We start from the raw sequence: 16762 nt of genomic DNA on the forward strand, positions 1-16762 counted from the left end.
TGTATCCAATTATGTTTGTCCTTATTTTGAGGGTAAACAAGCATGCATGCTGGTCTACGCCCGTTTCTCTGCGCCATCTTTGACTTCACCCACAGATGCTAAGTGTTAAATGCTGATTCTGGGTGCTATCGTTGTGAGGGGGAAGTAATGTTTTGAGAGACACCTCACTTATTGATACAGATGTTCAGCACTGGCTTAAGGTTTCAGGACAATAATAAACGTTCATATGTATTGAAAACGATGATAACTTATGTATTGGGTTCTAAAAACAACATCTGACCTGCTGTACGATACATTGGTTTCAAATCCTAAACAGCTTCACAAAAGACAATCCTAGCTTGGAGCTCCACGGCCATGCTTCGAAGGACTTCTTAAACTGGATGGATGGATGGATACCAAAAAAAGTTTATATAGGCATTGATTATGTAGTGAAGCCTGCAGATTATACAAATGGGTGCTTTCATTTCACAAAATGCAGTGGTAAAACCAATATTTTACCGGAACCATGAAGTACTAAAAATATTCCATGGTTCCCTGTAAAGAATGGGTTCCATCATGATAATGCCAGCCCCGAACCACTCTGCAGAGCCCTACTGTCAGCACTACAAGGATCATGTGGCATGGAGGACCAATTATGTGGCAGTGTAATCTAAATAATTTGGCAAATATGGAAATTATGAGACACATACTTTGGCAGTATTATTTCATACAGTTCAGATAGAATTTGTTTGTGTGAAATCTGCAAATTATGCCCCAAATATAATAAATCTATAATCTTGCAGTAAACCCTACAGTCACAGAATCACAAATACTGGCTCTCACCGCCGTTGTTTTATCAAAAAGGAACCAATGAAAGTTAATCAAGTCTGAAACATTATAATTCCAATCAATGCCGATTGTTAGCAGCACTTTGAAGAAAACATCCTTTTCAATGTACATACCCCCAAAATAAACGTGTACTATACACAATATAAACAACATATTTAATATGGTCTTTTATTGCCATCTCGAGGTTCTGCTGATATTTACCAACCAGTCGGTTTCGACCTCCTGGTTTATGATGTTACCAGAATCCCTTGATGGCAATATTGGACCGTTTGAGATATATATATATATATATATAGGTCTAGTGTAGTCTTTGGCATTTGCAGCTTCCACTACTGTACTTACTGCCCCCTGGAGGTGTGGATCAATAATGTGATAAGGGTGGAGGTGGCGGGACAGACGCAGTTTAGAGCCAACATGGCATACTTAAATTCTTCTTCGCAGACCACGTGATCTGTAGAGAGAAAACTCAGAGTGAGTATATGAGGGAGAAAGAGAGAGGAAGGTAATTCATTCTAAGAAAGTAACAAAGTGACACCATGGTACCTTAGTTAGGCAGATATTATTTATAATTTTTGTTCTAACATGGTACACAAAACATGAAGCTGATAATATATAGAGCATATATGGAGGCATGCACAGTGTAAATGTTGTTTATTACCACTGTTTGGCTTTTAGTGGCATTTCAGAGGATTTTTAACACATTAACGTGTTCTAAGCATAAGAAACCATAACCTCCCTTTCACTACGTTTTTTTTCAGTGTATTTATGGAGATTTTTGATGATATATTTCATTCATCTTCCATAAAACAACCCCCACTGCACACACCTTTTGACTGCGCACAATGGGGGTTAGTCCCAGCGCCTTCAGCTTTACGCAGCAGCCACGGCCACTCAACTCCTTCAGCCAAGCCCTGCCACGTAAAGCCAGTGCACAGTGAAAATTGTGCAGTGCCCAACTTTTGGTCACTGCCTGCACCCAGCCTCCTGTGCCTCTCTATCATGTTTTTTCTTTTCAACTTTTTAGGATATTTTGAACTTGAAGTCTTGGTTGCTGGACCCAAGACACTCTTGCGGCTCTTTAGGGTAGCAAACCTGCGAAATGGATGGGGTGGAGAGTACCAACCCTTCCAGATGGTCCCTGTGGTCAGGGAGTTCCCACCCTTGCCATAGTTTTTGCAATTTTTGTGACCCAGGGGCAATGGTCCTGGAACGATTTCTGGAGTAATTGTAATCATAGGGAGTGTGAAAAATTCAAGGGTCGCACAAAACTCAAGGTTGGCAAAAGAGCCACGCCCATTCAGCAGACAAATGGTAAGCTGTAGCATGTAGCAGGTGGTAGCGTGCTGTCATTTACAGACAAGAGGACATTGTCCACTGTAATGACATCAAAATTCACACTAACGAACAAGTTACTTACCTTCGGTAACGCTTTTTCTGGTGGATACAGTATCTGCCTGTGGATTCCTCACCTTGTGAATATGCCCTGCGCCAGCATTCCACAGAACTGTTTTCCCCAGCTCTCTACGCCGACGTGGGCGACGTCACAATGCATCGGCTCCGCTCGCGACTCCGTATGACGTCACCGGAGCCATTAGAGAGCCACGTCGGCGTGATGACGTCAGTTCCACCCATTTTTTCCGTGCCCCGAGGCGCACAGGTGGACCAACGACAAATTCAAAGTATACACAGTATACAACATACAATCAAATATACATAGTACATAAACAAAAGGAAAGCTAAAAAAACAAGCATTTCCTACCAATGTACCAGAAAGCATTACAACATCTCAAACAAGACACCTTTTAAGGTATACAAAGGTGGACAATGGGGAGGCGGGTGGGCCAGTGAGGAATCCACAGGCAGATACTGTATCCACCAGAAAAAGCGTTACCGAAGGTAAGTAACTTGTTCTTCTGATGGATACATCTGCCAGTGGATTCCTCACCTTGTGAATAGATTCCCACAGCAGTCCTCACTCCCGGAGGAGGGTGTCCACCTTTCCTATACGAGAAAGTCTTGCAAGACAGAGCGCGCGAAGTGGCCCTCCCTCCTCATCTCGGAGTCCAAACAATAATGCTTTGCGAAAGTATGGAGGGAGGCCCAAGTCGCGGCTTTACAAATATCTACCACAGGAACACCCCTGGCCAAAGCAGATGTAGATGATTTAGCTCTAGTTGAATGAGCCCTAATACCCTCAGGAGGAACCTTACCAGCCAGGGCATAGCAGATCTTGATGGCAAGGATGATCCATCTCGATTAAGTACGCTTGTGCACCGCTCTTCCTTTAGAATGACCAACATAGCCCACGAAGAGCTGATCGTCCAGACGAAAGTCCTTTGTTCTGTCCAAGTAAAAGCTCACAGCTCTCTTTGGGTCCAGGCGATGAAGTCTTTCCTCTTTTTTGGAGGGATGAGGAGGTGGATAAAAAACGGAGAGTAATAGACTGCCCCAAATGAAACTGAGTAACTACTTTAGGCAAGAAACCAGCCCTGGTCCTGAGAACCATCCTTTCAGCATGTAATGTTAAAAACGGGGGTTTAGAACTAAGAGCTTGAAGCTCACTCACCCTCCTTGCCGAGGTTATGGCTACAAGAAAGACCGTTTTAAAGGACAAAAGCCTCAGAGGACAGCTATGAAGAGGCTCAAACGGGGACCCCATCAGAAAAGTTAAGACAAGATTAAGGTCCCACTGTGGCATTACAAAAGGAGTAGGTGGAAACTTGTTTGTAAGGCCCTTGATAAACCTTCGTACAATCGGAGATTTAAATAATGACGGTTGATCAGGAAGACATAGAAAAGCCGATAAGGCCGAAAGATAGCCCTTGACCGTGGCCACAGCACAGCCCTGCTGAGCCAAGGAAAGAGCAAACTGAAGCACATCAGAAAGATGGGCTTTTAAAGGGTCAATGGATCTCTCTCCACACCATTTAACAAACTTAGACCACCTATATGAGTAAATGGACTTGGTGGAGTGTCGCCTGGCCGATAAAATAACATCCACCAAATCTGGCGGGAGAGAGAAGGAATTCAGGTTGCCCCGTTCAATCTCCAGGCATGAAGGTGTAAGCTCTGGAGGTGGGGGTGTAGAACCTGCCCCTCCGACTGCGAGAGGATGTCTGCCCTCAGAGGGAGACGGAGCGGAGGGCACGAGGAGAGTTGGAGAAGGTCTGCATACCACACCCTTCTTGGCCAATCCGGGGCGACCAAAATAACTTGGGCCCGGTCTTGGCGAATCTTCCTCAGAACCCGAGGAATCAAGGGTATGGGAGGAAACGCGTAAAGGAGTTGTGAGCCCCAACTCAACTGAAACGCGTCCCTCAACGCCCCCTGCATCGGATACTGGAGACTGCAAAATGACGGGTAGTGCGCGTTCTCGCGGGTGGCGAACAGGTCCACCCGAGGGGTTCCCCACGTCCGAAAGACGTAACGAACCACCTCCGGATGGAGCCTCCACTCGTGGTCGGCGGAGAACTGCCGACAGACTGTCCGCACGTACGTTCAGCACAACGGCCAGATGATTTGCCATCAGAGAAATCTGATGGTCCTGAGCCCAGGACCATAGACGCAGAGCCTCTCTGCAGAGACAATGCAACCCCACTCCTCCCTGCTTGTTGACATACCACATCGCGGTAGTGTTGTTCGTGAGGACTTGAACCGACTGACCGCGAAGGGAAGGGAGGAAGGCCTTGAGCGCCAAACGAATCGTTCGCAATTCCAGAAGGTTGATGTGAAGCAACCTTTCCTCTGGAGACCAAAGTTCTTTGATCTCCAGATCTCCCAGATGCGCACCCCACCCTAAAGTGGATGCATCCGTTATCACTGTGGCCACCGATGGAGATAGATGGAAGGGCTTTCCTTGGGACAGATTGCCCTCCACGCTCCACCAAGATAGATCCGCTGCAGCTTCTCTGGAGATCCTGATCGACTCCCTGAGATCTCCGTTGTGCTGATACCACTGCCTGCGGAGGCACCACTGGAGCGCCCTCATGTGCCAGCGTGCATGGTTGACCAACAGAATGCAGGAGGCGAACAGACCGAGCAGACGAAGGACCTTCAGAACTGGAACAACCGCTACATTGTGGAATAAAGGGACAATCTCATGAATGTCGAGAATTCTTTGAGGAGGAGGAAATGCTCGACACACAGTAGTGTCCAGTACTGCCCCTATGAACAGGTTGCGTTGAGAGGGCACCAGGTGAGATTTGGGCACATTGATCGAAAAACCCAAGTCGTATAACAGTCGAGATGTTACCTGCAGATGATGTTGCACCATCTCTGGGGACTCTGCCTTCAGAAGCCAGTCGTCCAGGTAGGGGAAAACCGGAATCCCCGACCTCCTGAGATTGGCTGCCACCACTGCCATCACCTTCGTGAAGACTCAAGGTGCGGTAGTAAGACCAAACGGGAGGACCGCAAACTGGTAATGTTGCGACCCAACCGTAAAGAACAAGTTACTTACCTTCGGTAACGCTTTTTCTGGTGGATACAGTATCTGCCTGTGTATTCCTCACCTTGTGAATATCCCCTGCGCCAGCATTCCACGGAACTTTTCTTCCCCAGCATTCCACGTCGACGTGGGCGACGTCATAATACACCGGCTCCGCTCGCGACTCCGATCGACGTCACCGGAGCCATAAGAAGCCCACGTCGGCGTGATGACGTCAGTTCCACCCATTTTTTCCCCGTGCCTTCGAGGCGAACAGGTGGACTAACGACAGACTCAAAGTATACACAGTATACAATACACCAACACATATGCATAGCATACAAAGGAAAAGAATGCTAAATAAACAAGCATTTCCTATAATTGCACAACAAAGTATAAAAACATATCAACAAGACCTATTTCATGGTATACAAAGGTGGACAACGGGGAGGCGGGTGGGTCAGTGAGGAATCCACAGGCAGATACTGTATCCACCAGAAAAAGCATTACCGAAGGTAAGTAACTTGTTCTTCTGATGGATACATCTGCCAGTGGATTCCTCACCTTGTGAATAGATTCCCACAGCAGTCCCCACTCCCGGAGGAGGGTGTCCACCTTCCTATACCAGAAAGTCCTGTAACACAGAGCGCGCGAAGTGGCCCTCCCTCCTCATCTCAGAGTCCAAGCAATAATGCTTTGCGAAAGTATGGAGGGAGGCCCAAGTCGCGGCTTTACAAATATCTGCCACAGGAACACCCCGGGCCAAAGCAGATGTAGAGGCTTTAGCTCTAGTTGAATGCGCTCTAATGCCATCAGGAGGAGTCTTACCAGCCAGGGCGTAGCAGATCTTGATGGTCAGAATTATCCATCTTGACAGCGTGCGCTTGTGCACCGCCTTCCCCTTAGAACGACCAATGTAGCCAATAAAGAGCTGGTCATCAAGGCGAAAGTCCTTGGTTCTATCCAGATAAAAACTGACAGCCCTCTTCGGGTCCAAACGATGGAGTCTTTCCTCCTCTTTGGAAGGGTGAGGAGGAGGGTAGAAAACAGGGAGAGTAATGGACTGCCCCAAATGAAACGGAGTGACTACCTTAGGCAGGAAAGCAGCCCTGGTCCTGAGAACCATCCTTTCAGCATGCAAGGTTAAAAACGGGGGTTTAGAACTAAGAGCTTGAAGCTCACTCACCCTCCTTGCCGAGGTTATGGCCACAAGAAAAACCACCTTAAATGATAACAGCCTCAAAGGACAAGTATGAAGAGGCTCAAAAGGGGACCCCATTAGAAAGGTTAAAACAAGATTAAGGTCCCACTGAGGCATTACAAATGGAGTGGGAGGAAACATCTTTGTAAGGCCCTTGATGAACCTCAGAACAACCGGAGATTTAAATAGAGAAGGTTGATCTGGGAGGCACAGAAAAGCCGATAAGGCCGAAAGGTAGCCCTTAACCGTGGCCACAGCACAGCCCTGCTGAGCCAAGGAAAGAGCAAACTGAAGCACATTGGACAGACGGGCCTTTAAAGGATCAATGGATCTCTCTCCACACCACTTTACAAACTTAGACCACCTGTAGGAGTAAATGGACTTGGTGGAGTGTCGCCTGGCCGATAAAATAACGTCCACCACATCAGGTGGAAGAGAGAATGAACTCAGGTTGCCCCGTTCAATCTCCAGGCATGAAGGTGTAAGCTCTGGAGGTGGGGGTGTAGAACCTGCCCCTCCGACTGCGAGAGGAGGTCTGCCCTCAGAGGGAGACGGAGCGGAGGGCACGAGGAGAGGTGGTGAAGATCTGTGTACCACACCCTTCTTGGCCAATCCGGGGCGACCAATATAACTTGGGCCCGGTCTTGGCGAATCTTCCTCAGAACCCGAGGAATCAAAGGTATGGGAGGAAACGCGTAAAGGAGTTGTGAGCCCCAACTCAACTGAAACGCGTCCCCCAACGCCCCCTGCATCGGATACCGGAGACTGCAGAATGACGGGCAGTGCGCGTTCTCGCGGGTGGCAAACAGGTCCACCCGAGGTGTCCCCCACATCCGAAAGACATGACGAACCACCTCCGGATGGAGCCTCCACTCGTGATCGGCGGAGAACCGCCGACTGAGACTGTCCGCACGTACGTTCAGCACCCTGGCCAGATGATTTGCCATCAGACAAATCTGATGGTCCTGAGCCCAGGACCATAGACGTAAGGCCTCTCTGCACAGACAAAGAGACCCTACTCCTCCCTGTTTGTTGACATACCACATCGCGGTCGTGTTGTCTGTCAGGACTTGAACAGACTGACCGCGAAGGGAAGGGAGGAAGGCCTTGAGCGCCAAACGAATCGCCCGCAATTCCAAAAGGTTGATATGAAGCAACCTTTCCTCTGGAGACCAAAGACCCTTGATCTCCAGATCCCCCAGATGAGCACCCCACCCTAGGGTGGATGCATCCGTTATCACTGTGGCCACCGATGGAGGCAGATGGAAGGGCTTTCCTTGCGACAGATTGCCCTCTACGCTCCACCATGAAAGATCCGCTGCAGCTTCTCTGGAGATCTTGATTGACTCCCTGAGATCTCCGTTGTGCTGATACCACTGCTTGCGGAGGCACCACTGGAGTGCCCTCATGTGCCAGCGTGCATGGTTGACCAACAGAATGCAGGAAGCGAACAGACCGAGCAGGCGAAGGACCTTCAGAACTGGAACAACCGCTCCACTGTGGAATAAAGGGACCAACTCCTGAATGTCGAGAATCCTTTGAGGAGGAGGGAATGCTCGACACACAGTAGTGTCCAGTACCGCCCCTATGAACAGGTTGCGTTGAGAGGGCACCAGGTGAGATTTGGGCACATTGATCGAAAAACCCAAGTCGAACAACAGCTGCGATGTTACCTGCAGATGATGCTGCACCATCTCTGGGGACTCTGCCTTCAGAAGCCAGTCGTCCAGGTAGGGAAAAACTGGAATCCCCGACCTCCTGAGATGGGCAGCCACCACTGCCATCACCTTTGTGAAGACTGGAGGTGCGGTAGTAAGACCAAACGGGAGGACCGCAAACTGGTAATGTTGCGACCCAACCGTAAATCGGAGATACTTCCTGTGTGACTTCAGGATTGGGACATGGAAGTACGCGTCCTGCAAGTCGAGCGACACCAACCAGTCTCCTTGCTGCAACGCTTGAAGAACCTGCGCAAGGGTCAGCATCTTGAATTTCTCCTGTTTCAGGTAAAAGTTCAAGATTCTGAGGTCCAGTATCGGACGCAATCTGCCGTCCTTTTTGGGAATCAGAAAATACCGGGAGTAGCATCCCTGACCCCTTTCCTGCTCCGGAACCACCTCTATTGCACCCTTCTGGAGCAAGGCTAGAACTTCCTTCTGCAGGAGAAGCAGGTGGTCCTCCGAACAATAACCTTGGCAAGGAGGGTAAGGGGGAGGAAACTCCCGAAAGGGAAGGGCGTACCCAGTCTCTACGAGGTTCAAAACCCAAAGGTCTGTTGTAACCGATTTCCAACCCCGTAGAAAGTAGGACACCCGACCCCCCACAGGCCTTACATGAGCCAGGATGGGGGTTCTAGGGCTGCTTCCCTGAGGCCTCATTGGGAGCAGAGGAGGAGGAAGAAGAGGGGTTGCGTCCAGAACCTCTCCGACCCCTTTGCCTCCCTCTATAGGACTTATAGAGGGGATTCTGCTGTTGCTGCTGCTGCTGGGGCTGCCGGTAAGAGCGAAAAGACGATCGCCCAAAGCCCCTAAATTTTCGAAAGGTCGAACCCCTTGCCAGTACTTGCAGGCCCAAGGATTTTGCAGTCAATCGGCTGTCCTTAAAACGCTGAAGGGCAGAGTCCGCTTTCTCCCCAAACCGCTTCTGACCATCAAATGGAAGATCGACCAGCGTAGCTTGAACATCCGCTGAGAAACCAGAGTTACGGAGCCAAGCCTGCCTTCTTACAGCAACAGACGACCCCATGATCCTTGCCACGGAGTCCGCAGTATCCAACCCTGACTGGATAACTTGCTTGGCAGCCGCCTGAGTGTCCGCTACAACCTCCATGAAGGATGACCTATCCCCTTCAGGCAACTTAGGAGCCAAGGACTTAATGGAACCCATTAGAGCGTGCACGTAACGCCCCAGCAGGCATGTAGCATTAGTCGATTTTAACGCCATGCTTCCTGTCGAAAAGGTCTTTTTGGCTGCCTGATCAGCTTTTTTAGACTCCCTGTCAGCTGGAGACTGAGGAAAGGCACCGGAAGCATGCTTGGAGCATGAAGCCTGCACAACCAAACTGTCCGGGGACGGATGAGTGGATAAAAAGTCAGGATCCCCTGGTGCAACCTTGTACCTTCTTGCCACCTGTCTACACACTGCAGGAGATGAAAGGGGCTTCTTCCATACCTCTAATACCGGCTCCAATATGGCCTCATTGAAAGGCAACAAGGGCTCTGATGTCGAAGTCGGAGAATGTAACACTTCTGTGAGCAGGTTGGATTTGTACTCCACAGAAGGCAGCTGTAAATCCAGAAGCTCTGCTGCTTTCTTTATCACTACATGATAGGGAGCCAACTCATGAGGTGGAGAAGACCTGGCAGATGCATGTTCCCACTCTGGGGTCGTATCCAGCCCACTGGCTTCCTCAATGCCCTCGAATTCGTCCGAAGAAGAATCAACCTCACCTTCTTCCACCTCTCGATATCTTCTTTCCTCCAACACCCTCTGGGCTTCCCTCCTCGACCGGATTCGGGGAACCGAGGTCGGCGACGTCGTACGCGGCGTTGGAGGAACCAGAGGAACCGGCGTCGACGGCGCCAGACACGGCGCAGATGGAGTCAGCCTCGGCGTCGATGGAGCCGGTTTCGGCGTCGATGGAGCCAGTCTCGGCGTTGAAGGAGGCTCCAAAGCCAGCCGGACCTTCCGAGGTCGAATCGGATCCCCAGACGGCCCCTCGAAGGTGAAGGAGAAGGAGACAAACCTTTGCTCCGACGTCGATGAGACGAAGCCGACCTCGACCTCGATTTCTTGGACTTCGAGGATCGACGTCTAGAATGTTTACTCTTGTTATGGTGTTTCTTCGACCTCGACGACCTCGAAGTCGATGACTCTCTCTTCGATCTCTCCTTCTTCCTCCCTCTTTTCTCCTCACCAATCTTCTTCATGAAGAGCTTGGTCTTCCTTTCCTTGAGTGCCTTCGGGTTCATGCTCTTACAGCATCCGCACTCCTCCATATCATGTTCCGAGGAGAGGCATCATAAACAATTCTGGTGTGGATCCGTTATCGACATCAGGCCTCCACACTCCCTACAGGGCTTAAAGCCCGACTTCCTAGTCGAAGACATAGCCGAATAAACAGAGATACACGACCAAACTACAAAGTAGCACTGGAGAAAAACCGTTGCGCGTCGAAGGCGTGGAAAAAAGGGAACTGACGTCATCACGCCGACGTGGGCTTCTTATGGCTCCGGTGACGTCGATCGGAGTCGCGAGCGGAGCCGGTGTATTATGACGTCGCCCACATTGACGTGGAATGCTGGGGAAGAAAAGTTCCGTGGAATGCTGGCGCAGGGGATATTCACAAGGTGAGGAATCCACTGGCAGATGTATCCATCAGAAACGGAGATACTTCCTGTGCGACTTCAGGATTGGGACATGGAAGTACGCGTCCTGCAAGTCGAGTGACACCATTCAGTCTCCTTGCTTCCACGCTTGAAGAACCTGCGCAAGGGTCAGCTTCTTGAATTTCTCCTGTTTCAGGTAAAAGTTCAAGACTCTGAGGTCCAGTATCGGACCCAATCTGCCGTCCTTCTTGGGAATCAGGAAATACCGGGAGTAGCATCCCTGACCCCTTTCCTGCTCTGGAACCACCTCTATCGCACCCTTTTGAAGCAAAGCTAACACCTCCTTCTGCAGAAGAAGTAGATGGTCCTCTGAGCAGTAACCCTGGCAAGGAGGGTAAGGGGGAGGAAACTCCCGAAAGGGAAGGGCGTACCCAGTCTCCACGAGGTTTAAAACCCAAAGGTCGGTTGTAACAGATCTCCAACCTCGCAGAAAGTGGGACACCCGACCCCCCACAGGTCTTACATGTTCCAGGATGGGGGATCTAGGGCTGCTTCCCTGAAGCTTCATTGGGAGCAGAGGAGGTAGAAGATGAAGAGGGGTTGCGGCCAGAACCTCTCCGACCTCTTTGTCTCCCTCTATAGGACCTATAGAGGGGATTCTGCTGCTGCTGTTGCTGCTGCTGCTGAGGCTGCCGGAAGGAGCGAAATGAAGACCTCCCAAAACCTCTGAACTTCTTAAGCCCAAATCGTTTAGCAGGAGCCTGCAGACCTAAAGATTTCGCCGTCACCCTGCTCTCTTTAAACTTCTGCAAGGCGGAATCAGCCTTTTCACCAAAAAGTCTCTGTCCGTCAAACGGCAAATCCACCAGTGTGGCCTGAACGTCTGTAGAGAAGCCAGACGAACAAAGCCACGCTTGCCTCCTAGTGGCTATAGATGACCCCATTATCCTTGCCACCGAATCAGCCGTATCAAGCCCCGACTGAATCACCTGCCTTGCAGCAGCCTCAGTGTCCGTGACCACTTCCCTAAAGGACGCCTTATCACCTTCTGGCAACTTAGGGGCTAAAGATTTCATTGAGTCCATAAGAGCATGAACATAGCGCCCTAGCAAGCAGGTGGCATTAGTGGACGTAAGCGCCATGCTCCCAGAAGAAAAGGTCTTTTTAGCCGCCTGATCCGCCTTCTTAGACTCCCTATCCGCAGGAGTCTGAGGAAAAGCCCCTGAAGTATGCTTCGAGCATGACGCCTGTACCACCAGACTCTCTGGAGAAGGGTGTGAAGATAGAAAACCTGGATCCCCAGGTGCCACCCTATATCTTCGCCACCTGCCTGGAGACTGCCGGCGAAGAGAGTGGCTTACGCCAGACGTCCATAACTGGCTCCAAAATAGCCTCATTAAAAGGTGGCAAAGGCTCACTAGTTGAGGTAGGCGAATGTAACACCTCCGTCAGAAGGTTAGGTTTATACTCCGCAGAGGGCAACTGCAAGTCCAGCAACTCTGCGGCCTTCTTTATCACAAGATGGTAAGGAGCCAGTTCCTGCGGTGGAGAGGACCTAGAGGAAGAATGCTCCCACTCCGGAGTCGTATCCAGGCCACTAGCCTCTTGAATCCCTTCAAATTCGTCAGAAGATGTATCCACCTCACCTTCTTCCACCTCCACTCTATAACGCTCCTCTTCCAAGACCCTCTGGGCCTCTCTCCTTGAACGGATCCGAGGAGCCGCCGTCGGCAGCGCCGTACGCGGATTCGGAGGAACCGAACGTTGAGCCGGAGGTGTCGTGGTCGGTGGCGCCGGAGTCGGCAGCGCCGGACACGGCGCCGACGGAGTCGGCAACGGCGTCGAGGAAGGCTCCGAAGAAGGTCGATCCAATCGAAGCCGAGATGGATCCCCAGACGGCGCCGGAAACTGCCACGAAGGCGCCATCGGCAGAAAGGGCATAAACGGGGCCTGAGAATAATGCTGCGGCACTCCCAGAGTATATGCCATAGGACCCACGGGACCAGTAGGGGCGCCGGATGGGAAGGCAGCCCGTTGGAAAATCCCATACATCTCATTTAAAAAATGCGTCGAATCCGCACCCGGAGTCGGCAACTGCGGATAAGGGAATAATCCCGGATCCGGCTGAGGAGTACCTGGTACCGGAGCCGCAGTGTCCTCAACAGGCGCCGCAGGATCATCCGGCTCTGGAGAAGGCTCTTTTTCTTGCTCTTGCTCGGCCTCCGAAGCCGAAGACTCCACTGGAACCGGTGACTGCGCCGGTGACTGCGCCGGGGACCGTGCCGGGGACCGCTTCGGCGAAGGAGATCCCTCTGGAGACTTAGATGGAGAAAGAGACATATCCTTACTGCGACGTCGAGGCGAAGTCGATCTCAACGCCTTGCTCTTCGAAGACCGGCACCGAGAGGAATGCTTCCTCTTCTTATGATGTTTCTTCGACTTCGAAGAATGCGAAGTCGACGACTCCGGTCTCGATCTTTCCTTCTTCCTACCTCTCTTCTCCTTCTTAGCCTTGGCCATGAAGAGCTTCGCCTCCCTTTCTTTCAAGGCCTTGGGATTCATCCTCCTGCAGCTGGAACAATCTTCCACGTCGTGGTCAGATGAAAGGCACCACAAACCATCTTCATGGGGGTCTGTCATTGACATGTGGCCCCCACATTCCCTACAGGGTTTAAAACCCGACTTCCTAGTCGAAGACATGACAATTTTCTCCAACAGTAACACACTACACGACTACAAAGTATCAGGAGAGTGCTGGAAAAACCGTTGCGCGTCGACGGCGCGGAAAAAAGGGAACTGACGTCATCACGCCGACGTGGCTCTCTTATGGGTCCGGTGACGTCATACGGAGTCGCGAGCAGAGCCGATGCATTGTGACGTCGTCCACGTCGGCGTAGAGAGCTGGGGAAAAAAGTTCTGTGGAATGCTGGCGCAGGGGATATTCACAAAGTGAGGAATCCACTGGCAGATGTATCCATCAGAAACATAGTTTTGCTATTAAAATATATAGCACATAATTGATAATGTGTGGGAATCGGGTTATAGCAAATATTTACCATTTGCACATCACCAAGTGAAGCATCTTTATTTGTTTAGATCCTATGAAAATCCTTGTTTCCGTCACACTTTAGAATTACAAAAAAATTGATTCTTTTGTCCTTTCCTAACTGCAGAATATTTGTGAAAAATTTGTACTGTTAATATACAGGTTTTTAAGTGTTGCCGTGTGTTCGAAAAAGACTGGTATCCAACAGCCTTTCCTTTCACGCTACCTATGCCCCAACAGGGTTGTTAGATAGGCCACTTTACAAAATTCTCCAACATTTTCAGTCAGAGAAAGAAAAGTAAACGTCAATCTACGCGTTGAAAGAAAAGGCTGCAACTTGTCAGGAGACATAGGCTGGCCTTTGTTATGTAATGTTATCAGCATTTATAGAGCGCATTGCTGCCGCAGCGACGGGGCATCCCAGCGGTAAATCATATCGAGGCGGACAGAGAAGCGGTTGGCTAAAGATTGGAGAAGAGCCATGTCTTAATCATTTTCCTAAAAACCCAATGGTCTTGCATGCCACGGGCAGCAAGAGGGATGGTATTCCATAGGGCGGAGATCTTTGAATACCTATCAAATGCAATAAGATAAAAACAAAATTTGAAGGCTTCTTTAATGCTCATTCACCTTCTGAAGTCCCACATATTTATCTTGGGGGTGCTGCAACAGCCCAGAGCCCCTACTTCCAGCACCTATTCCAGGTGAAAGCCTGGATATTGCAATAGAAATTTCCCTGTCGTGATCAGCCTTTCAAAAAGCATAGGTTCACAATCCCGAATTTGAGTTTATGAACATACGTTTGACAGTGGAATCAGTGCTGCCTTGCGAAATTGGATTTTTAATTTATTTTTGGTTTTGGTGTAATTCTGTTCAGCATTTTTGATCCAGCGCCGAGCAAAGAGTGGATAGGGAGGGAGGGAGGTTGTTCTCTGCTTGCGGCTATAGTTGTCCTCCGCGCTGAGGCAGTGGTGATTTGTGTGTGATAGCAAATTAAATTAAAGTATGGTAAAAAAAAACATTATTGGGGTCCTCACATCACAGGGCCCCGGTAGCACTGCTTCTTCTGCACTAATCATAGCTGTGCCCCAAACTGAAATGACAAAAATGATGGCCCATCAGCTTTGTTAACCCCCACTTATGTTCATGTATTCACTGAAAAAAACACTATTCAAAACTAAGTTATAGTTCTGGCTCAAACATGGCAAACCACAGAAGGTTACCAGTTACGGTTCATGTAGCAACCATAACTCATGCCACTCCACTGTGCTGTATATGGCATCGCACAGCACTATTGATTACACCACTTGTATCATCACTTCTGACATTAATGACGACAACATTGCTTCTTGGCTTTGTATTAAGAATTAGATTTTTCTAAACATGAAGTCTTGTCATATGGCTTTTATTTTCTGTTTACTCTCCTTTTCTAATTTTATTGATTTTATTTTCTTGTCTTCCAAATGTCTTTCCTCTGTATTTTGCCATGTTTTTTTCTTTTTGTGTTTGTGCAACTGTTTCAATGTTTATTCCGTGAAATTTACAATAGTTTATTTTTCGACTTTTGGTGGTGATCATATAAAGGCACTCATTTTGGTGCTTCACGTTTCGCTTTGATGTTGTTTTTGGTGTTTGTACCTGGTTATGTTATTAACACCCACGACACATTCGCCTGCCTGTTGCCGGTTAGGCTCAGTGGCTTGTTGTGAGCCTCAACTGGCTGTGCCGAGCAGTGTTTGGCTTCAGGGCCTGTCCTCCGAGCCACCTGGGTCAACCGTCACCTGTTGCACATGGTGACCGGCCATGTGCACCAGGGGTTGGTTGCACGGCCAGGCCTGTGGCCAGGTCCTGTGTCAAATGTGCTGTTGGCAACTGTCCCCTACTGCCTTGGTCTTTGGCTGTGTGCAGCATCGACTGGTATTTGGGCAGGCCTTGTACACAACCCACCCTGGGTGGACTATCCCCAGTGCAAACTACTTTCTGACGTGGGCACTTGGCCTTGCCCATAGGGCCAGGCTGGGGCCAGGACCTGTGCCCAATCCGCTGCAGGCGAGAAACCCTGCTGCACACAGCTAACAGCTATGCAAAGCGGGTATTGGCTATGCAACGAGGGGGTCTGCGCTTAACCCAATATTTTTATATCTCTCTATGATTCTGTTCCATAATTTCCTTCATTAGGGACAGTGATGTCAGTGGTGATGTAATAAGTGATGCCATCAATGATTCGCACAGGGTGGCTTGAGTTATGGATTGCAGCAGGAGCGAATTTCACAGTTTTTTTCTAGTAACTTTATTTATTTTCTTAAAGATTTGCTCATGATTACCAATCACCACTTTACGCAGTCTTTGACTATGCGCAGTGAGCATTGTCTGCTGGACCTGCTCTATGGCAATGCCACTTGGCAAACTTGCTGGGGGTATCCACCACCCACTGAAAATGGCTCTCATCTGTGTGCCATGGGAGTTGCCCATAAGACTGACTTTCAGGCAGGCCCTGTGCTCAGGCTGAAACAAGTGCCATCCAATCCAGTACATTTAAAAAAAAAAAATTAGATATATTTTGGGAGGATAACGGATACCCAAGTGTAACTTTTAGCTCTCACCTATAGTGGTAAATTTACGTTACCACATTTTATACCAGTTAGTTTCTTAGTAACGGGAACCAGAACCGCTGGTTCCATGCATACCTCTTTTCTGGGCGCCTCTAGATGAACCGCAGAGCCTTATAAATGATTGAAGAGCTTTGATTTATTCCTGAGAATGTTTTACTCCGCATTCAAACAGTTCTTGACTCTCCCACACAGAACACTGCACTTCTTGCCACAGAAGATCTATGCAGCAAAGGAAACTCTTTAGTTTTTTTGGCTATGCTTTTCTTTTTAGGGGTAAGCTGCAAGAACAACAAGGTGATGGATGGAATGCTTGAATTAATC

The 16762-nt window shown here is 49.3% G+C and overlaps 1 protein-coding gene across 1 annotated transcript in view; it reads right to left on the reverse strand.

Annotated features, from left to right (window-relative positions):
- The window catches only part of LOC146833056 (potassium channel subfamily T member 2-like), a 783113-nt gene that overhangs the window by 447758 nt on the left and 318593 nt on the right, over nucleotides 1-16762 (reverse strand). Inside the window, exon 15 of the mRNA XM_085599884.1 lies at nucleotides 1171-1279. Within this exon, the coding sequence (XP_085456010.1) occupies nucleotides 1171-1279 (109 nt within the window). The remainder of the gene's footprint in view (nucleotides 1-1170; nucleotides 1280-16762) is intronic.

This window comes from Triturus cristatus, chromosome 4_2 (genome assembly GCF_964204655.1).
Source record: "Triturus cristatus chromosome 4_2, aTriCri1.1, whole genome shotgun sequence".
Taxonomy (NCBI): Eukaryota; Metazoa; Chordata; class Amphibia; order Caudata; family Salamandridae; genus Triturus; species Triturus cristatus.